Source organism: Phyllostomus hastatus, unplaced genomic scaffold, assembly GCF_019186645.2.
Source record: "Phyllostomus hastatus isolate PE091 unplaced genomic scaffold, TTU_PhHast_1.1 phas_scaffold_182, whole genome shotgun sequence".
Lineage (NCBI taxonomy): Eukaryota > Metazoa > Chordata > Mammalia > Chiroptera > Phyllostomidae > Phyllostomus > Phyllostomus hastatus.
Window position 1 is genome coordinate 19,985,259 of NW_025334013.1, and position 21,425 is coordinate 20,006,683.

The 21,425-nt window shown below is 54.9% G+C and overlaps 1 protein-coding gene across 4 annotated transcripts in view; it reads right to left on the minus strand.

Annotated features, from left to right (window-relative positions):
* Nucleotides 1-7,242: 7,242 nt before the first annotated feature.
* COL16A1 (collagen type XVI alpha 1 chain) overlaps nucleotides 7,243-21,425 on the minus strand; it is a 49,811-nt gene continuing 35,628 nt past the window's right edge. For all 4 annotated transcript variants that reach the window (XM_045859499.1, XM_045859502.1, XM_045859498.1 and 1 more), the window contains 17 exons: nucleotides 21,204-21,239; nucleotides 20,798-20,860; nucleotides 18,451-18,522; nucleotides 18,206-18,259; nucleotides 17,331-17,375; nucleotides 17,067-17,111; nucleotides 16,697-16,750; nucleotides 16,198-16,251; nucleotides 14,180-14,230; nucleotides 13,736-13,825; nucleotides 12,267-12,302; nucleotides 11,381-11,425; nucleotides 9,834-10,022; nucleotides 9,432-9,498; nucleotides 8,541-8,717; nucleotides 8,287-8,364; nucleotides 7,243-7,558 (listed from right to left, as the gene is read on the minus strand). In XM_045859499.1, the coding sequence (XP_045715455.1) occupies nucleotides 7,356-7,558; nucleotides 8,287-8,364; nucleotides 8,541-8,717; nucleotides 9,432-9,498; nucleotides 9,834-10,022; nucleotides 11,381-11,425; nucleotides 12,267-12,302; nucleotides 13,736-13,825; nucleotides 14,180-14,230; nucleotides 16,198-16,251; nucleotides 16,697-16,750; nucleotides 17,067-17,111; nucleotides 17,331-17,375; nucleotides 18,206-18,259; nucleotides 18,451-18,522; nucleotides 20,798-20,860; nucleotides 21,204-21,239 (1,359 nt within the window). In that variant the 3' untranslated portion in view covers nucleotides 7,243-7,355. The remainder of the gene's footprint in view (nucleotides 7,559-8,286; nucleotides 8,365-8,540; nucleotides 8,718-9,431; nucleotides 9,499-9,833; nucleotides 10,023-11,380; nucleotides 11,426-12,266; nucleotides 12,303-13,735; nucleotides 13,826-14,179; nucleotides 14,231-16,197; nucleotides 16,252-16,696; nucleotides 16,751-17,066; nucleotides 17,112-17,330; nucleotides 17,376-18,205; nucleotides 18,260-18,450; nucleotides 18,523-20,797; nucleotides 20,861-21,203; nucleotides 21,240-21,425) is intronic.

The following is a 21,425-nucleotide window of genomic DNA, read 5'->3' on the forward strand; positions in this document are numbered from 1 at the left end:
CCGCCTGGAAAGGACGAAGGCAATGGCTGAAGTACTTCGCTCTGATGTCAAGGCACCGTGTTCCAATCAGTAGCTTTGGAGTACAATCTGTGGTCTTCAGAGAGGAAAATCCCAAACTGGCATAGTGGGAGAGGAAAATTAAATTATACATAGCCTCTTTTTTCCTAAGTGGGGAAACGAATTCTAAAGAGGCAGTGATTTACCCTATTTCAATATGAGAGAGGCAGAGTATGGCCTACAACTGGGGTCAGTATGTAAACCGGTGGTCATTGGCACCAATTCAGTGCCAACAAAAATTCCCAATTTGGAGTGCAGGGAAGAAGGACATTTTAATCATGGCTGTGAGAACTGTAGAGCTGCAGAACAGCTCTGGGGCCAAGCCCCTCTCTAGCTGGACAGCTCTGTTCTGCTCCTGGATGGTGTGCTGTGCACTACACTGGTCTGCTTTTCTCTGTGCCAGTTTGCCTCACGCTGCTCTCCCAAGACGTAGTGTTTGGTGTTTCATTTCAACTAGCGGGGACATAACTCTCACTCTGAGATGGGAAGGAAAGGTGTACTTCCAAAGCCAGAGAAGAGCTGGCTTATGTGGACAGAGGTCTCCACCTACTGCCTGGTCCCTGATAGGTCTGTCCTCATGCAAATGAGGGCTCCAAATCCTTGCAGTGTGATTGGCCCAAAAGGCACTGTCCTCAGTGGTCAGAGGAGAGTTCCTCTGATTGGTCAGAGCTGCACAGTTTTGATTGGATGGGGAAACCCTCAATCTTACTGGTTGATGTGGGATTCCAGGAAACCTTTGTGAGGGTTAGTTTAGAGGACAGAAATAGGCAATTTAGTGCAGGTGTTTCTGGGAAGTGCAGTTTGCATGAGATAGTGCAAAAAGGGCTGCTAGCTTCTGCCTGCCTTTATTTTTTTATTGGTTTGAGAGGGGGAGGAGGGGGTGGGGAGAGACAGAAAAACATAAATTTGTTATTCCACTTATTTATGCATTCATAGGTTGATTCTTGTATGTGCCTTGACTGGGGATTGAACCTGCAACCTTGGCGTATTGGGACAATGCTCTAACCAACTGAGTGACCCAGCTAGGGCCTAAGGTCTGCTTTTTTATTTGATCCCAGTTAGCCACCAGGAACCCTTCTTAGTAGGTGTCTTTTTCTTTTTCTTTTTTTTTTTTCAGTGTTCACAAATGGATGTCCAGTTCTCAGCAGGGAAGTCTTGATTGGTCCCCAAAGTAGGTCAGATCCTGGTTACTAAGTGACTACATAGTCATGTACTAAATTGCCACTTGATGGTTCAGGCTCTACACTTGTTGGCACACTTATCTGATTAATTTGTTAAATTCTTCCATATGGGCACAGATTGTGTCTGGGTTTGCTTGTCATTAGGGTACCTGACCCAGTGCCTGACACTGCATTTTTTAAAAAAATAAATCAAGTGAATAGTGTTACAAGGTGTTACCCATTCCAGCCCATCTATCTAGCCAGGCACTTGCCAGAATCACAGTGCTGATCATGCTACTTGCCAGCTGGACAGCCTCCTCTCCAACTGCAACATAAGCCCACCCTCTCCCTTCTGGCACTCCAAGCCCTTCACAGTTTGGCCTGGCCTCGCCTCTCCTATCTCACGTCTTAGGGGCCCATCTCTCTTTCACTCTTGTACTCCTGGGACCAGTCTCACCATGCAGCACTCTTGCTTTGGAGTGGACTATTGATTTTACCACTTTCTAACTGGATGACCTTGGGCAAGTTATTTAACCTCTCTGAGCCTCGGTTTCCCCAGCTGTTAGAAACAAATATGTGGAGATTTGACAAATGAGTTTACTGCACCTGCTTTTGTCCAGACCTTTGCTCAAACCACTCCTTTCAGCGGACCAGCATCCCTCCTATTGCTGGCACTTCACAGCTCAGTTCCGATCCCGTTGTCCACCCTCTCACATTCCCCCCAGCTCCAGAGTTAGCCGCTCTTTTGCCTGCCTCCCTTTGTCCTTGGTACTGTTACTGCTACATTCTAGCTGGCCTTGTATGAGTTCTCTTTGGTATTTTCCCCCAAACCCATTCCTCTCCTTCATCGCAGAAAATCCACCCAGTCTCTCAGGCCAAAAAAGCCTACAAGCATTCTTGCGTGGCCTTTGTGTCTCCACATACTATTCCACCTCCATTTGCTTGAGTTCAAAAATAGACTCACATCTGCTCTTTTTCCTGTTTTCGAGATCAGCCTAGTCAAAGATATCATCGTCTGTGGCCTGGATCATTACAATAGCCTCCTGACCATAGCCTCTCTGCTTTCACTCTTTCCCCACACTCTATTCTTTTTTAAAAAAAATCCTCACCCAAGGATATGTTTATTGATTTTAGAGAGAGAAGAATGGGAGAGGAGAGAGAGAAACATCAGTGTGAGAGAAACATGGATTAGTTGCCTCCTGTACATGCCCTGACCAGGTATCGAACCTGCAACCTTTTGGTGTATGGGATGATGCTCCAACCAACTGAGCCATATGGCCAGGGCCCCCACACTCTATACTTCAAAGAGCAGCCAGAGTGATTGTCTTAAATGTAAATGATATCATGTTATTCCTGGGATTAAACCCCTCCAGAGGTTTTCCATAACACTTATGATAACATGTAAGCACACCCTTATGAACTTCATGGCCTTCTACGACCTGTCTATGTCTCCAGCCACACTTCCTGCCATTGCTGGCCTCAGTTCTCTCCTGCCGTGCTGGCCTGGTCTTCACCCCTGGAACATACCGAGATCATTCCCACCTCCAGATTTTTGGATTAGCTCTTCTGTCTGGAGCGTTCTTCCCTTGACCCGTCACTGGTGGTTCAGATTATCACCTCCTTGTGGGAACATTCCTTAACACCACATCTAAAGTAGCACTGCCTGCTCCCTTCATTCTTGTCATCCGTCAGAGCATTGTGTCTCTTTTTTTCATACTTATCACTATTTGAATTGTTCTCTTTAAAGTTTATGTGTCGATTGTAGGATTGTCCTTTTCTTCTTCACTTCTCTATCCCCGGTACCTAGAACAGTGCCTGCCATGAATTCAATAAATGTTAGTAGTGGTAGTAGTAGTAATTTTATTCTGTATTGAATGCTACTAGGTACCAGATTTTGTGGTACGTACAATGCGTTGTTTCATTTTCACCACAATCTTTTAAGATACTCTTACCCATTTATAATGAGGAGAAGAGGCTAAGTGATTTTTCTGCTACCGAAAAGATAAATGGAGAAGTAGGGATTTGAACCCGGTCCACAATCTTTTAACTGCTTAGCACTTAGTATTTAGTAGGTCCTGTCTTCTTTCTCTTTGTAACGCAGCCCCCTCCCAGTCCAAAAAAATAGGTGGAATCAAACTCAAAATCTCAGAAAGGAAGAAGTCCTGCAGTCTGGGCTAAAGGTCAAGGTATGTGTGCCGGCAGAGAGAATAGTGACAACTGGCGGAATGTGATACATGCTCATTGTATTCCGCAAGCACGTTAACCTACCAAGTTCCCATCACTTGCCAAGCTCTGTCTGGGTGCGGAGGATTAAACTCCTAAGAGAATTTCATGCCTGAGCTCCCTCTGCCCAGCAAAGGGCTCTGAGGAGAAAATGGTCTGTTGGACGCCTGTGCTGTTTGGGTGCAAAGCCATCCGAGCCATCTCTCAGGCTGTCAGAAACCAGCCAAAGCCAAGTCCAGGGCCGTGCCTCTGAGGACCTGCAGCAGGCCCAGGTGTGTTTATTTTGGAGACAGATGGATAAAAAGGAGATCAGAATCTTCCAAACACTGAAAAACAATCAACTCATTTCCAAAACCTCAACTACCTGAATTAGACAGAGGTGGGTGGGGCGGTTCCTGTTATTGTTTCAGCTCCGAGCCCAAGAAGAACACTTGGATTCCAGCCCTTTGTTAGAGCACAGAGCACTTTCCTGAGTGCGTGGAAGCCCTGTGGTTGACCCGTTAGAGGTGAGGCAGAGCAAAGCAATGGAAGGCCCAGCCACTGGAAAATATCTCCTCCCCGGGGACACATCCCTTCCCACAGGCGTCCTGGCTCAGCACCAAGCTCCAGTATTGCTTACTGAGAAGGAAGACTGACACTCACCTAATTATTATGGAATTAATTCTCTTTGATTCCAACTACAGCCAGTTCAAAATTTAAATTCCAATTCGATGCGGTGGATGAGAGGGTGATTATCTGCAGCTTTCCCCTGAACTGACAGAAAAAGGAGAACAGCAGACGTGGCATCCTGGCCATACTGCCCTTCCGTTCTGGAATCATGTGGAGAGTGCACTGATAACGTAATTTATTCCCATAAACTACTCAGAACAACAAAAAGACCTAGTCTGTTAAGAGGTTAACACACCATGTATGAAGAGTCTAAATGGATTCTGTTAAATTCTGCAGATGGGAGAGTGTGACAAAAAGGAAGATTTAAATTCCAGAAGGCATCACGTTTTGGGATTTTCCCCTGCAGAATAAATAGGCAGCAGCGTTTCTCCATCCCACAGAGCACGGGTTTCTCAGTCCATTCTTCGCACCGCTGTCCGTGGACTCCACCTTAGGCAAATCTGATTCGACACACCCTCGCAGCGTAGGCTCGCTCCCCACGTCTCCCCCGCTCCCTCTCCGCATTCCAGCCACACCCCCCTGCCTCTCACCACTCCGCGCACTGTGCTCAGTCGTCTCTGGACCTCAGCACGTGTCCCCCTCTGCCTACATCGATCTCTGTCTAGACGCAGTTCGGTCCCTCGGCTCGGTGCTCCCCTGCTGCCTGCCGCTGCCCCATCATCTCCCACTTCATTGTAATTGCTTGTTTAACTGTCTGCTCTCCCCACAGACACTGCGGGGGCAGGGACCATATCTGTCTAGTTTGCCTCTGAATCCCTAGACAGCTCCTGGCACAAAGTAGAGAGAGGAAATGGACTCATCAAGTGAGACTTGGCCAATCTCGGTGATCTGTGTGTTGCCTTAAAAGCCTGGAACACACGGAGAAATGGAGACAAAAGACTAACGGGGGCAGGAATGCGAGAAAGCTGCTCCGGAAGGCGTGAAAGGCATGCGCCCCTCCTTCCTTTCTCTTAAGCTTACTCGGTTTCTGAACTCATGAGCGAAATCCCTGGATTTTTTTTTTTTTTCTGACTATGGTAACAGAAGAGACTGTAAATTCTGTTTTTCAACTTTCCATCTGGTTCTTCATGGTCCAAGAAAATACAGCAATTTCAAACTCCAGGAAGATGAGAACTCTAATCATGAAAGCTTAAACCTAGCCTGTCACCAAATGTCCTAAGGGTAGTGTGAATTTGACTCAAGAACAAAAGGGAAGAAAGGATCACTTACTCTGCAAGGATTGGTGCCCGAGTGGCCCTCAAATGTTTCCTCATGGCGACTTTCCCCTGTGGCCTTCAAAGCCAGCCTGCCTGACCGGCAGCTGGTCCTTGCTTCTCTTTCTTTCTACCGGTGCCAACGGGCTCCTTGTCATGCGGCTCATCACCAGTTAACGCTTCACAGAAGGAGCCGAGAGAGGGCAGCGGGCTGTTCAAGGGGGCACTTCAACACCTGCCCTCATCCACGGTCCCACACTGGCTGCTACTTCAGTGCTGAGGTGATGGGTTTGCTTTTTAACGTCTTATGTTAGAACCAGGGTTAACCAAGAACTGCCCAGGAGAGAGAAAATGGGAATGGACTCCTCCTATACCCTAAAAACATCATGAGAGACACACGGGCATGCTCGGGAGCCGGCCCTATTTCATTCCCCCAGCCACAGCACTCCTCTGCTCCTGGCAGGAAAAAATAATAGGGCAAAGTTTCTGAAAAGCCACCCACAGGCGGGTCTCCTACTATTTGGGGCCAAACTAGAGAAGGGAATTTTTTTAAAGAGATTTTATTTATTTATTTTTAGAGAGAGGGGAAGAGAAGGAGAAAAAGAGAAAGAGAAACATCAATGTGTGGTTGCCTCTCGCACACCCCGCAATGAGGACCTGGCCTGCAACCCAGGCTTGTGCCCTGGCTGGGAATCAAACCAGCGACCCTTTGGTTCGCAGACTGGCACTCAATCCGCTGAGCCACACCAGCCAGGGCTGGAGAAGGGAATTTTCAGAACTGCTGGAAACACCAGCTCTGGAGAGATCTGACAGTTTGAAGGCTTTGAGCAATTTGGATAAGAATCTGGACCCCGGGTGTACTTCTGAGCTTGCTCTGGGATCCCTTTGAAGTTTATCCAATTTGGATAAGCCTTCCAAAAAGCTGGGGCCAGTAAAAAGACTTTTTTTGGAAGTCCCTCTGGACGTGCCCTGTTGCTTTCTCACAGGGCTGCCAGCCCGTCAGAACAGGGATCTGACAACTAGAGAAAGGGAAACTTGGGATGGAATGTTTCAGTAGTATTCCACTTACTTTTTCTCCTTCCTAGCCTTTTTACATACTGAAGAGACAGGAGAGAGATCGCCGGACTTCCAGTAGGCTTTGAGGACCCTTTGATCCTATCTAAACTTAGATCCAATTTTTAGATCCAATCAGGGCTTGCCTAACGACCGTTTGGTATGGATGCAACCTGTTTCCGAAAGCCCAGAAATCTGTCAGAGTAACAGAGAGTAACAGAAGCTGCCATGTGCAGTCCAGGAGAGCTGGTGGCAGGTCCCTGAGTCCGTCTAGGAGGGAGGCTCCGTCTCACTTCCCAGAGAAGCGTTCCCTCATTGCCCAGGCCAGGGGCTGGAGCCTCTCCTTCCCCCATTTTTATGGGCTTTTTAATCACAGAATTACTGGAGCAGCGAGGAGACACTGAGCGCTGGGAGGTGCTGCCAGGAGGGTGAACACACTTCAGCACTGGGTGGCGTTTCCCAGGGTGCAGCCTGGGTTAGCTTTGGGTCACACTCAAGAAATGGAAAGAGTGGAAAGAGTAGGTGGCGTACCAAATACTGTTTTCTTCAGGAAAGCAACTAGGAAAGGGCCTTTACGAGCAGGGCCTTTGAACCTGCTTTTGGCTCACTGCAGGGACAGGCTCTGTGACGCCCCTTCTCCGGCTCTGAGAAGTGTGCTGGGAAGGACAGGACACAGGGTCCAGAGGACAAGGGACAGCTCGGAAGCAGCTGGAGAGCTGAGCTGGGCACACTGGATACAGCAGCATCCCACAGCTCCCCTGCTTGACCGCAGACCATGAGGGGGATGCCCTTTTGGACCCTGGGACCACATGACAAAGGAGGACGACAGGGAGGGAGATCGGGGGCGGCACCAGAGAAGCCCCACTGGGACTGGGACTACAGAGAGTTTTCTTTTTTTATTTATTGATAAAAAAATATTAATAGCAATTAAAAAACGAAACATTCACAACCCATCACATTTGTTCCCAAAGGAGTCCTTCATCTGCTGGAGACGGTGATTTCAGCCAAAAGGCCCCTTCATGTTTTTCATGGGCGGGTACTGCTGCTCCATGGGCATGGCCCCGAAGCAGTCCGAGGGGCTGCACTGGCCGGCCTTGCCTGGCGGGCCCATGGGGCCCGGGGGGCCAGGGATGCCAGGAATGCCTTGTTGGCCCATCGGTCCGGTTGCGCCCATCTTGCCATACCCCGGGGGACCCTGAGGACCTAGGGCAGGAAGAGCCAGAAAAGGAGAATCAGGAGATCCAGACTTAAGGAAAGCAGAGATCATGGTCATGGTCAAAAATACCTCACATGTGATAAATGCTTCTCGGGTCACAACATGTCCTCATGAAGACGCGATCGGACCCTTACATTAATTTAACAATAACAGAGCTTACACTAATTAACAATAACAGAACTACTGGCTGGCTTGACTGAGCACGGCACACAGCCGAGTGCTTTGTATGCATCATCCATTGAATCTGCACCACAGCTCCGTGACGATGACACTGTCATCCCACTTTGTACGTGAGGACACAGGCTCAGCAAGGTGGCGCATGTGGTTAAGTGGTGAACTGGGTCTCAGGGCCAGGCCAGCAGGCATTGGTCATTCTCTTCCAGGCCACACAGCTTGGGTTAAGTGACCTGGTCAAGGTCGTACAGCCGGCGAGATGCCAAGCAGGACTTTGACTCACAGTCCCTGGCCCCACGGCATCCGGCTCTATCCCACTGCGTCTGGCTAGCCCAGTTTAGGACTTGAGGGCCGGCACTGGGTCTTTCACTCCCCACACACATGCCCTAGCGGACTGTCTTGTACAGTCACTTTACTGTAAACGTTGGCTGATCGGCCTGTAGGTATTTGAGGGTCCACACAACAGTGTTATGCAAGGAGCACAAACAAAGGAGGTCTCAGCTGCTCTAGATTCATGGTCTTAAATGCTGGCTCTTCCTACCTGGGGGGCCAGGGAGGCCATTTTCTCCTGCAATACCAACACCAGTGTCTCCCTTTTCACCTTTGGTACCAGGCAATCCTAGGACAAGAGAAATAAAATAAGAAGTCCTATTCCTGAGAGAAAAATGGCATACCCACTCAGATTATTAGACACACACACACGTGCACAAATACGTGCACAGCCGGCCTCGTACAGTGCTCACGTGTGCCCCGAAGAACCACGTGTGCGCTTCGGGAGCTGGAGGGCAGGTTTACCTCTCATTCCCGGCAGGCCCTGCCGTCCTTCCCTGCCAATCTGCCCGGGGAGCCCAGGTGACCCTGGAGCGCCTGGCCGGCCGGGAGCACCATCCTTCCCTGGGGGCCCTGGTCGTCCGGGAGCTGCCGCCACCTCCACAGGGAACTGAATCCTGGAGGTATAGTAAGCCATCCTCTCTGCAAGAAAGGACAGGGACGGGTCAGAGGGCAACCGGGGACTTGGAATGACCCCAGATGCTACAGAAAGGCAGTCAGCTTGGCGTTCAGAGCAACCTTTCTTCAGAGGGACCCGGTCAGAGCCAGGACCATGGGGGTTGATCCAAGGGGCCTCCTGTGCCCTGGCCTCCATGGTGACCCTTCTGAAGCGCAGATCTAATTACAGTGGCTCTTTTCTCCAGCACCTTCCATTGGTTCACCGCTGGCTTCAGATGAGAGTCCAGACTCTTGGCTAGACACCCGAGGTCTGCTCCCCATCACAACGTCCAGCCCCCTGCGGACAGGGTGCCTGTTTCCCTAGCAAGTCAGTGCTAGACCGGCACACGAACAGGAAAGCGAGCTTCAAATGAAACCGCAGCAGCCGTCTTACGGTTGCTGCTCGCCCTACTATTTAGAGCTCACTTCATGCAGACTCATTTGATGTCAGTTTTCTTGTCTGTCTCCTTTGCTCCAGTGGGGGCTTGGGGAGGGCAGGAGGGAACCATTTTATCTCTGCACAGAGCAGGTGACAAGAAACATCTGAAGTCTTACTGAACATGTGCCTGAAAGGTGGGGGTGGGATGGGAGGAGAGGGGGTAGGACATTGAGCTTGAAGGAAAAGGAGGCCAGGACAGGGCGGAGAAGCAGCTGGGAAGGGCAAGCAGCACCCGGTGCCACCCAGCAGCCACCAATTACCATCAAACATTTTAATGATCTCTTGTCTGATGAATCTCTTGATTTCATCGTAATTCACCATGTCTCCCTGAGGAAAGAGAAGAAAGCCTGCCTCAATTACACTTCCCAGCCTCCCTTGGGAATAACTTTAATGGAAATAAAGGACGGGAGGGAAGCAAAGGTCCCGAGAGCCACCCACAGATACTTAATCCTAACTGCCGCCCTGGGAATGGTCCAAACCATTTTGTGCATCAGTGTATTTCTGGGGAGAGGGTCCCAACCCCCCACCTTCCCACACATAGTAAGAGCCACTCGTATGGGAATCATGCTCTTTCCTGCAGAATGGCAGCAAAAGGCTCCAAAACAGTCCATGCCCCACCCTGCATGTCCAGACAGTGTCCGTGGCTGCCAGCCTCCCCTTACCATGGAGCCAGGAGCCCCGGGCAATCCGGGGTTCCCTGTAGGCCCTGGAGATCCAGGATGGCCTCTCTCTCCTGCAGGACCTGGTGGCCCAACAGGCCCCATGGGACCACTCTTGCCAGGCCCACCAGGCATGCCAGCTCTTCCTTTCTCTCCTGCCTGGCCCTTCTGTCCTGAAGGTCCTGGATCGCCCTGCAAGGACAGAAAGTCACAGTCCAGCACTGCCAAGTACTGTCAAGTCTCCCTCGTGATGTCTCAGCATCTGCCCCTCTCTCCAGCCTGCAACCAGGCCCCCAGCATCTCCCTCTGGACTGCGGCCCCAGCATCCTGACGGGTTGCCCCACCTCACTGCCAGGACAGTCCCTGTAGAAAGAAGACAGCTCTGCTGGCGTTACTCTCTGCTTAGAAATTTTGACAATTCCCAACTGCTCCCCGAATGAAGGCCTAACTCCTGGGCCATGCATTCGGGACCATTCACAATGTGGTCCCGACCACCTCTTCTCCCGTCTCACTCCCTGCCTGAGCGTCTCACTCCCTGCCCGAGCGCCTCCCTCCAGAGGGCAGAGGTTACACTTCCCTGATTGGGCCGCACCCTCTCAGTCCTCCCCGCCTGGATGCCCTTCCCCTCCTCCGGACCCAGTGCACTCCACTACCCAGCTAAAATGTTCCTGTTTTGTTTTGTTTCAATTTTTTTCTCTTTTTTATTGTTGTTCAACTACAATTGTCTCCATTTCCCTCCCAACACTCCCCCCGATCCCAGCCATCCCCACCTCCCACCCTCCATCCTACCCCCCTTTGGCTTTGTCCATGTGTCCTTTATACATGTTCCTTGACGACCCTTCCTCCCCTCCCCCATTGCCCCTTCCCACTTCCCTCTGGTTACTGTCAGTTTGTTCTGTATTTCAATGTCTCTGGTTATATTTTGCTTGTTTGTTTTGTTGACTAGGTTCCACTTATAGGTGAGATCATATGGGATTTGTCTTTCACCGCCTGACTTATTTCACTCAGCATAATGCTCTCCGGGTGCATCCATGCTGTCGGGAAGGGTAGGAGCTGAAATGTCCCTGTTTTTTGTGCAGCTTCCCTGACTCCCACGCTGAGCTGAGCGTGCCCCCCTCTGATCCCTCAGTGCTGTGTCTCATTTTCAGTAAAACCTGCCACACTCTAGTGTAAGTGTGACTGGACTAAGTGAGCATCTGTTGTTCGGGGACTTCTTTTTACCCAAGGCAAGGACGGAGGGCCTGGCATGGAAGCAAGAACAAACAGATGCTTGCAGAATGAATGAATGAATAAATGAATGAATGAGTCAATCAATCAATCAATGAGAGAATGAATTTGAAATTTCCATTCCCCCAATGACAGCTAAGAATCCTGGAACAGCACCATGTGAGAAGTTTTCAGAGATGAGGTTGTTCCAGGCTCTGCCCACTTTGTTCTCCCTGTCTGCTGGCCTTTCCCGTGTGTCCCCTCCATGGCTAAAGTCGTAGCTTGGGCCCAGGCTTAACCAACTTGTGAGCTTTTCCTCTCAAACCCACTCAGTGCCCACTCACCTTTGGACCAGGGGATCCATGGAATCCCTGTTTTCCGGGCGGTCCCTAGAAGAAAGCAAATGTCAGGGGTCAAGTGTACGCAGCATCTCCAGGCCACCCAGGGGAGGCACGTCCCATGAAAGGACCACCGTCCACAGCCTCAGGCCCTTGCGCTAGGTCTAGCTGGGCTCTGTATGAGAAAAGACAAGAGCCTCCCTATTAACAGGATGGTGGACAGCTGGAAAGGAAACTGGTGTCCCCCATGGCATGGAGATGTATTATTATGTTGGGTCCTTTGTTACAGACAAAAAGAGGTGAGCCCTGGCCGGCGTGGCTCAGCGGATTGAGCGCTGGCCTGCTAACCAAGGGTTGCCGGCTCGATCCGCAGCCAGGTCCCCAGATGGGGCTGTACAAGAGGCAACCGGTTGATGTCTCTCTCCCTTTCTCCTTCACTTCTCTCTCTCTCTCAAAAATAATAAATAAAATCTTTGGAAAAAAAGATTTTTCCAATCTTTTTTGGAATAAAATCTTTGGAAAAAAAGAGGTGAGAATTTCAAAAAAGAGGTGAGAATTTAGAATAAAAGAGCAAATCTGTGGCACACTGGGGGGCCTGGCAAGCACTGGCACCCTGGAAATGTGTGTTTGGAATTTATTTTTACTATTGTCTCTTTTTGACCAGACACATGGTTTAAAAAAATAATGAAAAACAAGTCGCGCTCCCATCCTCACGCCCTGCAGCCCAGCTCCTCTCCCCCGAGCGACACGGGCACAGGGCCCCATATATAGTCTGTCCCGGGACAGTCTGCATGCTGAGAGGGTGACTGAGTGGATGAGGAGGGGCCAGGTTAGGGCCAGGAGCACGAAGCGGTGCTCCCACGGGAAGAGGACAAGTTAGCACGAACGGTACCTCTTTGCCGGCCGCACCATCCGCACCAGGCTCACCCTGGGAAGTAAGAGCAATAAAAATGCCATGAGTGCCAACCCAGCTGGACGTCACATGCTTCGCTTGGCGCACCCAGCGTGCCCAGCCCCCATTCCACCAATGGGTCATGGCCCTCCCCCTCCCTCCGGGACACTCTGGGCACAGGCATGGAAACTTAGACCCCTGCCCCACACTCCTGTCTTGTCCCAGAGTCCCTCACTTGCCACACTTGACAGCTCCAGGCTCCCCCCGCCCCCGCCCACTGGGCCCTACTAGGAAGAGCCGACCACACCTCTCTGCCTGAGACCCAGCATCCTGCAGTCTCTGGCTCTGAGTGTATGTTACATGTTTGTTGAATGAAGGTGTGAACTGCAGATCTGGTCAGGTGAGCCTGCTCCCCCCCTAGGACAGGAGAGGCTCCCTCCTGGGCCCCACCCACCCACTTGTGTGGGCGCTGGGGAAGAGGAATTGCAAGGCAACCTGGCAGATTCATCCAGGGGTCCCGGAGGCTCCTGAGCCTGCAGGCAGGGAAGGGGAGGGACGGAGGGACCTGCCTGCCCACAGTCCCTGGCAGGAGTGCGAGGGAGTGGCAGGTGAGACTTGGCCCTCTTGGCACATGGGCTGACCAGGATGTACAGCTCACTCTGCTGGGGTCATACCCGCCCCAGTCTAGGGCCCCAGCCCCAGGGTCATGGCTATCGCTCCGCAAAAGAAAGTGTGCTTTGCTGGAAAGTGCCGTGACATGGGGGCTGGGACACCTGGCTCTCTGCCTCAGCTCCGCCCACTGACTCTCTTCCCTGAGACTGACTGTCGGCCCACCTCCCCGGTTCGCCCATCCGGGACCTTTGGGGAGGGAGTACGGCAGCGTGTCTGACTCGAAAGTTCTGGCATCAGACAGGCTGTCCCACTCACCAGCTGTGTGGCTCTGGACACCCTACTTAACCTTGCCGAACTTTGGTTTCCTCGTCTGTACAATGGGGACAATCGGACCGACTAAATAAGGTTGCAGTACAGATGAAACGACAGATGCCACGCCCTTGGTTCTTCATTCAACACATTATCAGTGGTTTCCGAGTCGCTGAGAAAGCTTCATTCAGTAATAGCACTGTGTTTCTAATTCCTGACATTTACACATTTTCTGTGGTCACCCACAAGCTCGCTGCGGAGGGGCGGGGCCAAGTGTCCCCTGCCCGACACCGCGTGGAGGGAGCTCTACCCGCGTCTCCGGTGGTCAGCAGCAGCAGCCTGGTGCGCAGTGGGCACAGCGGTGCCTGCTGACTGAGCTTGTCCCTCCTTCCGAACATGATGGGATCTTCAGGCACAAGCTCATGCTGCCCTTTTCCACGCAAACAGCCCCTCCTTCCCAGGAGCCCCCACACATGCAGTGCGGCTCTCAACTGACAAAGCCAACGGGCCCTTTCCCCTGGGGCGGTGCCTGAGCAGGCGGGTCTTACCGGAGGGCCGGGGTGTCCAGGTGGGCCAGGCTGGCCCGGGAGGCCTGAAAGGCCCCTTTCCCCAGTGGCTCCCCGGTCTCCCTTCGGGCCCTGGAGAAAAGGGAGCATGGTGACAAGGGAGGGGAGGGACAAAAACGAACCCCACAATGCCAGGGGCAGATGCTGCGTGCCAGGAACCACACCCGCCAACCCCCAGGTCCCACAGGGGGAGCTGGTGCCTCCTGAACTTGAGACGGGACCCTGGGATGGCCTGTGGCCCTCTCCAAGGCCTTCAGCACATGCCAGTGGGGGAGGCCTCTGGAGGCAAGAGAGGCTGACCAGAAAAGGAGAGCGATGGGGACAAGCTATTCTCCATCCCCCAAGCTCCCTCCAAAAGGAGCCCAGAGCAGAGCAGAGCCAAATTCCTGGTGTGGGGGAGGGGAGGGGGGGGCGCCTGTCACTCACCACTGCAGAAATCCCAGCTGGGCCTGGCTGGCCTGGAGGCCCCGCTGGTCCCTAAAGAGAGGCAAAGTCAGTGGATTGAAAAGAATCTCTCGTAACAAGGCCTCCGGGAGGTGCGGAGGGACGACAGCAGGAACAAGCCCCAACCTTCATCCTAAATCCTCCTTCCCTTCGGGTGTTGCACTTGAGCTTCTGCTAAAAGATTTGTGCCAGAGCTGAGTCCTGGGGGTCCCTATGCTCACAGGCCCCTGGTGCCAGCCGCTCATGCAATGGTACATCCGGGGCTGTGCTGAGGGGATGATGGGGAGCAAAGGCCTGAGGGAGTTACCCACATCATTGGCTTAGGTGTCTCCCGAGCCCCACCCTAACCCCCGCCTGCCTTCTGCGGAGGCGGAGGTGAAGAGCAGAAGTGGGGGTCCGCGCAGCAGGGCATGAGGGGCAGGGGCTCAGCACCAACCCCAGGCCTCCCGGTCTCCTGCAGCCTCCCTACCACGGGAGGACGGCAATTTGAACATGAACACGCAGGAGTGCTCCTGCCCTGCCTGGGCTGGCCCTTGCCCAAAGGCCCCCCCCCCCCCATCTGCAGCTGAGAAACAGATCTAATGTCACCTCCCTGAACAGCGCCACCAGAGCTACCCAGGGCTCCCAGGGCACACATCTCTCTCAGAGCACACTCCCCGCACTCTCCCACATGGCACGTTCTGGGGGCGTGGTCTCTGCTGTACTCTTCTGAAGTCTCCTGGACAGGAATGTCCAGCACTGAGACTGGCACACAGCAGGGGGCAGGGCTGGGCAGACAGAGGAGGGAAGAGGAGCCCTGTATCCCCCTTGTCCCTAGCCCCTGAATGAGTCTCCAGTGGGGACATAATTCGGAGTGTGTGACTTCTCCCTCCATCTGTAGCGTGAGAGGGTCTGAGCTGGACCTTCGGTCCCCAGCCGGAGGCCTTTGGACCCCTTGAGATCTCTAAAAATAGTGATGAAGACCTGTGAGTTCTGTTTCTTGGTCATAAACTATTTTTAACACTTCCCAAAGCCTGCAGCTCTACAGCCTGCCACAGTAGGGCTGCAATAAAATGCCAGTGCCTTTATTTGCTTTCCTCGGGAACCCCACCAGCTCGGCGCCTTCACACTGACCAAAGGCGCCCATTGGCCGTCGTCTACATTGCTGATGAGTGAGGTAGACGGAAAATCCATTATTGCTTAGTAAATATCCTCTCTGATCTCAGTAAATAGACCACCCACTGACGTGCAACCCAACACGGGGTCACCCTCGATTGCCCTCTTTCCACTCTCCCTGCCTCCCCGCCCCATGCAGGTCACTAGCAGGACCGCTGCCTCTAATCACATGCCAGGTCAGGGCACTGCTGCCCCGCTCCACCCTTGGCCCCCACGCCATGTGCGTCGTGTCCTTTCCGAGCTCAGTTTCCCCGTGCCCACTCCCATCCTCCTTGAACTCCACTCCAGCTGCGCTGATCTTGGGCTCCCCAAATACACAAGCCCCTCCCCGTATCAGGCGCTTTGCACCATCTGCTCTCCTCCCCCCTCCCCACCCCCGACCTGGATGCTCTTCCCCAGGGCTGCTGGACAACTGGCTCCTTCTTGTCAAAGGTTCCTCTGGAGTCACCTCTGGTCCCCCCACCTCCCGTGACACCACATCACTTCCACGTGAGTTTGCTTGTTGTGCCTGCACAGAAGTTCTGGGATGGGGGGGACCACGTCTATCTTCCCCGCTGCCTTAGTCCTGAGCTTGAAACCATGCCTGGCATGGAGCAGGTGCCCAGTAATTATTTGTTGAATAACTGAATGACCTTTGTTTGATAAGTAAATTCAAAGGGACCCAGAAAATAAGAAAACGGCAAAAAGCCTGGGAACCGCTGGGCTGGGTGAGCCCAAAGTCCCATGGAGCTCTGCGCAGCTGGGGGCTGCTCCCGGGGTCAGGCAGTCGCCAGCTGGCCCACCGGCACCCAGCTCCAGCGGAATCCTCACTCCCCTAGGGGCAGACACAGAAACAGAGAACTCACAGCGTGGCCAGGGGGGCCGGGTCTTCCCTGGGGTCCCATGGCACCAGGCTCACCCTGCAGGAGCCAGAAGGGAAAAAGAAAAGACATAGAAACAGAATCACACACCCGAGGATGTTGGGGGTGGGAGCCTGAGCGGAGCAGGTGGAATGCCAACGGTCCAGGGAGCTGAGCCAAGCCCTGGGCTCCAGGGGTAAGCCTTCCGGGGCCCGGGGCACCAGCCCTGCCCGTGAGTACAAGGGCCAGACAGAGCCCCCAGCCCGGGGTGTCCAAGCCCTGCCTTTGTAGGCTCGCAACCCAACAGCCCATGGAAAGGGGAACCGTTACAACCCTTAAGAGGAGGGAGAAAGACAAGATGTGCCATGCTGGGCAAAACCTCCCCCAGAAGGCCCAGGAGAGAAGACAGCTGCTTTGCTGGCGAGCGAGAGGGAGTGGCTGCATCCCAGGTTGGCAGAGCCCAGAGGCTGTCTGAAGGCAGCACGTGTAGGTCCCCAGCCCTTACCTCAGCCCCGGGCCGGCCGCTGCTCCCTGGGGGACCTGGCTGTCCACAGTCGCCCTGAAAGAGAGAGGGAACTGGAGCTGCCAGACTGCCACCTGGCTCCTCCCCACCCCACGCTAACCCCACCCGAGAGGTCTGGCCACTTGCCCCAGCTCTGGCCCGAGGCCCTCTGAGACCCTCAGCCTGATGGACTGGGGAAGCCCTGACCCGGTCTGCCAGGCACCGGCGGCCTCAGGAGGCTTGGGTGCTGGGACGGCATCTCAGCCCAGGATCAGGTGGTACATCCAGTCTGTCTGGGGTGCCGCATTTGTCTCGGGTCAGGTGTTGAGAAGAGCCAAGAAAACCTGCTTGGCAGAGGTCACCAGGCCCTTACCTTTGGTCCTGGAAGGCCAGGAAGTCCTGTTTTCCCCTTGAAACCCTGGGAAAAAAGCAGGGAGTTGCCACATCCCTTGCCTCCACCAGAGGCCCCTTCCCATCGTCCTTCGGGTTAAACAAACCAGACCAACCTATGGAGGATCCGAGCTACCCCACGCACCACCTACCCCACGCACCACCTACCCCACGCACCACAGCAGAGCTAGGCTGGCTCAGCTTTGGCACCTCCCAGCTCCCAGCTCCTCCCTGAAGCTCAACTTACCGGGGGTCCCATGAGTCCAGGTGGGCCAGCGACACCGGGGTCTCCCTAGGGAAAGAGCAGGGGCATTGAGGCAGGAGCTCTGTCTAGCTTGTACCCAACTCATTCACCAATGTTTCTCCCTTCTCCAGCCCCTCCCCCAGCTGCCCCAGGATGGAGGGAGGTCCTGTGGGGCAGAGGGAAGACTCCTAGCTCGGCTCAGCTTCTGACTGGCTATGGCCCCTGCATGAATCCTACCCACCCTCTCTGGACCTCAGGTTTCCTTCTTTTGGGTACAGAATGGGGTTGCCCTGGATGCTCTGCCCTTTGCTGTGGCCCCATCCCTTTCAGATGCCCCAGCAAAATCAGACCCAAGGGGCCAGGCTGGCTCGAGTCCTTCCACACCTGCAACCTGGTTTCTTACGACACTAGCCTAGTTGGGTCCCTTGGGTTAATGTGTCCACTCAAAAGCTGGGAGCATTGGTTCCAGACAGCAGGAGCTGCAGACAGGGCTGGAGTCTAGGTCCCTTATGTCACTGTGACCACCCAGCCCACCCTGCCTGGGGGAGCAGGCTCTGAGCCAGGTATCCAACACAAGCGGGGCCCCAAGGGACACTAGTTCCTTTAGCTGTCTGAGTTTCTGGACAGGAATTTACTCACGTCGCTGCCCTGCCTTCGGCGAGGCCTGGCTCATCCAAGGGGGCTAAGGCTACCAGGAGAACTGAGACACCATGGCACTCTGGTGCCATCAGGGAGGTGGGGTGTGGTGAGAGGCAGGCCGAGGGAAGGCGTGGGCGCCCACAACAGAGGTGAGGGCCGCTTCAGTTCCCTTCATCGGGGCTCCCTCGACTTTGGCTCTTGGAGAAGGAAGGGGGCGCCCTCCCTGCCCATCGTCTCACCCTCAAGCCGGGCTTGCCGTCCTTCCCATCCAGACCGTCCAGGCCGGCGGGGCCCTGGAAACAGGAAAAGGTGTTTCCACATGACCGTGCTGGAACCCTCGGAGCAGTGAGGCCTCACCTGGCCCCCCAGCCTCTCTGCCCCTCACCCAACTCCCTGCCCTACCGAATACACACGCGCACACATGCACCTGTGTGTACATGCACACATAACCCACGCCCGCCAGGCTAAGGGGGCACACACTTACCTGAATTCCGGGAGGTCCTGGTGGTCCAGGGGGCCCAGGCATGCCTGATGGGCCTCGAATCCCTTCGCTGCCCTGGAAACAAGCCCCCAGCAGAGTCAGCAGGGCCTCAGCCCACGCCGGAGACACAGCCCTGGGCCACGCCTGCGGCGACTACTGCAGGTTGGGATGGCTGGCTTCGGTCTCCCAGTTCTACTCTGGACCACGCAGCTGTACTCCACACAGCACTCCCCCAAGGGGGTCTATCTTTATCCACACGGCATTCCTCACTGCTCCACGAGGAAGGGGCAGAGCCTGAGAAGTCCAGCATCCTCTCCAGGGCTGACCAGGGGCTGGCACGGTGGGCGCTCAGTAGCGGGTGCGAACTGAGGCGTTCACCTCACATCGGCTCCAGCAAGGCACCCAGTGCTGTATAGCCTCCGCCTCTCCCAGATGAGAAGGGGGTCCCTGTCCTCAAGGAGCTCAGAGGCTCACAGTAAGGGACAATGCAAGAGTCCCTGTGCGCTGTGGAAATAAGGGGCTACAGGAGCTCAGAGGATGGAGAAGCTCCCTCAGGCCAGGGCCAAGGGAAGTGTCACCGAAGTGTCACCGGATGCTAGACTCTGAAGGGCGTCCGAGGTCTGGGCAGTTGGAGAGGGGGAACAGGGCACGCCAAGGGAACCACAGAGAAGGCAAGGACTCAGAAGCAGTTACACGCCTGGCCCAGCCACGGTGTCTTGGGAGCCCGTGTGATGGGTGGGAGAGGAGGCTGGAGGCATTGGGGCCTGGTTGGCTGTGGGCCCTGCACGCCGTGCTCAATTTTACTGAAAAGACGGCTATTTTCAAATAGTACTTCTCAGCGCCCTGGGGGGCCTGGGGGGCCTGGGAGCTAAGGGCACAAAGTGGGGGCCCAGAGGGGAAACTCAGGGACGCCCTACCCTTGCCTTAGCCAGAGAAGCTACACTTGCATCTGTTTTATAGACTGAGGGTTCTCATGAGCTCCTGTGCAATGAGACTGGAGGACTACAAAACACAGTGGAAACACTGCTACAGGCACGGGGGAGCCATTAACATTTCAAAGAAGGGGAGTGATGAGAATGGCCCTTTGAATTAGCGTGTTTACGGGAGAATGGGGTAGGCAGGCATCCCTGTGAGGAGGGCTGCTGCCTTCTCCAGTGCAGAGGGGGTGGCTGCCCTGGAGCAGCGGCTGTGAGGTGGTCAAGGGGAAGGGGTCCAGCTGGAAATGGCTCAGAGGGGGATGGAAAAAAAGAGCTCGGGCTGGTATTGCAATGCCACCAGCCACCAGGAGGGGTCAGCCCAGCCCCAGAAAAATGTCAGCTCCACAGGGAATGGGGAGGAACCGCTGGCCAGAGGTTTGGGGTTGTCTACAATGACCCGCCTAAGGTGAGCAGGCAGCCCTGGAGTGCAGAGCCCGCACAGAGGGCTGCCACCCAGGTCCCTCCCAGAGAAGGGCCAGGAGGTGGCCTCCACCACGGCTGGTGGGCCCTGGTTCTGGAAGCAGCCTGGGGGCTCTGCTTGGCTGGGAGGGAAGTCTTGGCTTTACCTTCCACCTTGCTACGTGCCCCGGCCTCCGGGCCTCATTTCCTTACTTGAACAGAGAGTGCTTAGACCAAGAGAAGCCCCTCAGGAAGTCGTTTCTGCTGTGCCATGTGGGCTCCCCAACGAAAGAGGGTCCCCATGTGGGTGCTCGCAGTGCATCTTGGGGCCTCATCACACCACCCAGCCGTCGCATCCACGAAGCCCAGCGATTGGGCTGAAACAGGAACGTCAGCCCTCCCCACACCAGGGCAGTTTCGCAAGCCAAACCTGGGGGAAGCCAGTGTGGGGGCTCCCCAGGCTGCTGCCCCCTCCCACCCTTGTCACTAGGTCACTCTCTGGGCCCCTGGGGACAATACCTCCAGGCTAGCCTCTTCCTGCTCTTGTCAGACCCAGAAGACAAATGGCACAGCTCTTCCCGCTGCCTTGGGGCTTCCCAGACTCCCAGTGTGGGCTCGCTTCCCCCACCTCAACTCCCCGCCTTCCCCCTGGAGGAGATGAAGCTGGCCTTGGCGGCCTGTGGCATCCTAGTCACCCAGCTCTCACTGCGCCCCTCTGCCTCCTCCCTCCCACCCTCCCCCATCAGGCAGAGACCTGGCCTCAGGCTGGCGGGTGTTCTGGGCCCATCCCTAGCAACCCACTGGTTTGCTAGCAGGGGAGGTGCTAGGGCCACCCTGGAGGGCTCCCCTCCCCCTCCCTCAGTGTGACGGAGGCAGTTCCTGAGCCCCCAAAGGCTTGCTGCCGGGGATAGAGCAGGGGGTGGGAGCCGAACAGCTCAGATCTGGGACTGTGGCCAACAGGGAGTCCTGCTCACCTTTTCCGCTGGGGGTCCCGGTGGGCCCGGTGCTCCTGCTTTGCCTGGGAATCCAGGGGGACCCTATGAACAGAGGACCAGGCAGGAATGAACGTGGGGCTGCGGGGGGCGGGGCGGGGGAGGCTCCCCTCCTTCTTCCTGCTGCCTGTGCTTTCCCGTTGTTGATGCTTTCTAGAAACACCACCCAGGAGCACCGAGTCTGCCGGCCTGCTGGGCTGGGGCCCACCCAGGAGGCCCTGCTCTCCAGGCCCTGGCTCCTGGCATCAGGCCTGGCCACCCAGGCTGTTCCTCTCGTGCCCCTTCCCTCCCCTCCTCGGGCCCATCCTGCTGAGTCTGGCCTGGGCAGGCCCGCCCCCCTCCCAGGCGGGATCACATTGGACAGAGCTGGCCTTGCGCCTCCACTCACCGGGGGGCCCGGAAAGCCTGGCTGGCCTTGAAATCCCTGCGGGAAGAAGGGAAGGACAGTTTGCTGTGCTGCCCCTTCTGTCCTACCTGGCCGGCAGGTAGAAAGAGGGACAGGATGGTATTGCTTCTAGACATGGGGCCTTGCCTTCCACTTGGCCCAAGGTGGCCAGCAGGTGAGGCTCTGGGCATGAGGTCGGGGGTTACAACTCGAGGTGGATTGGGG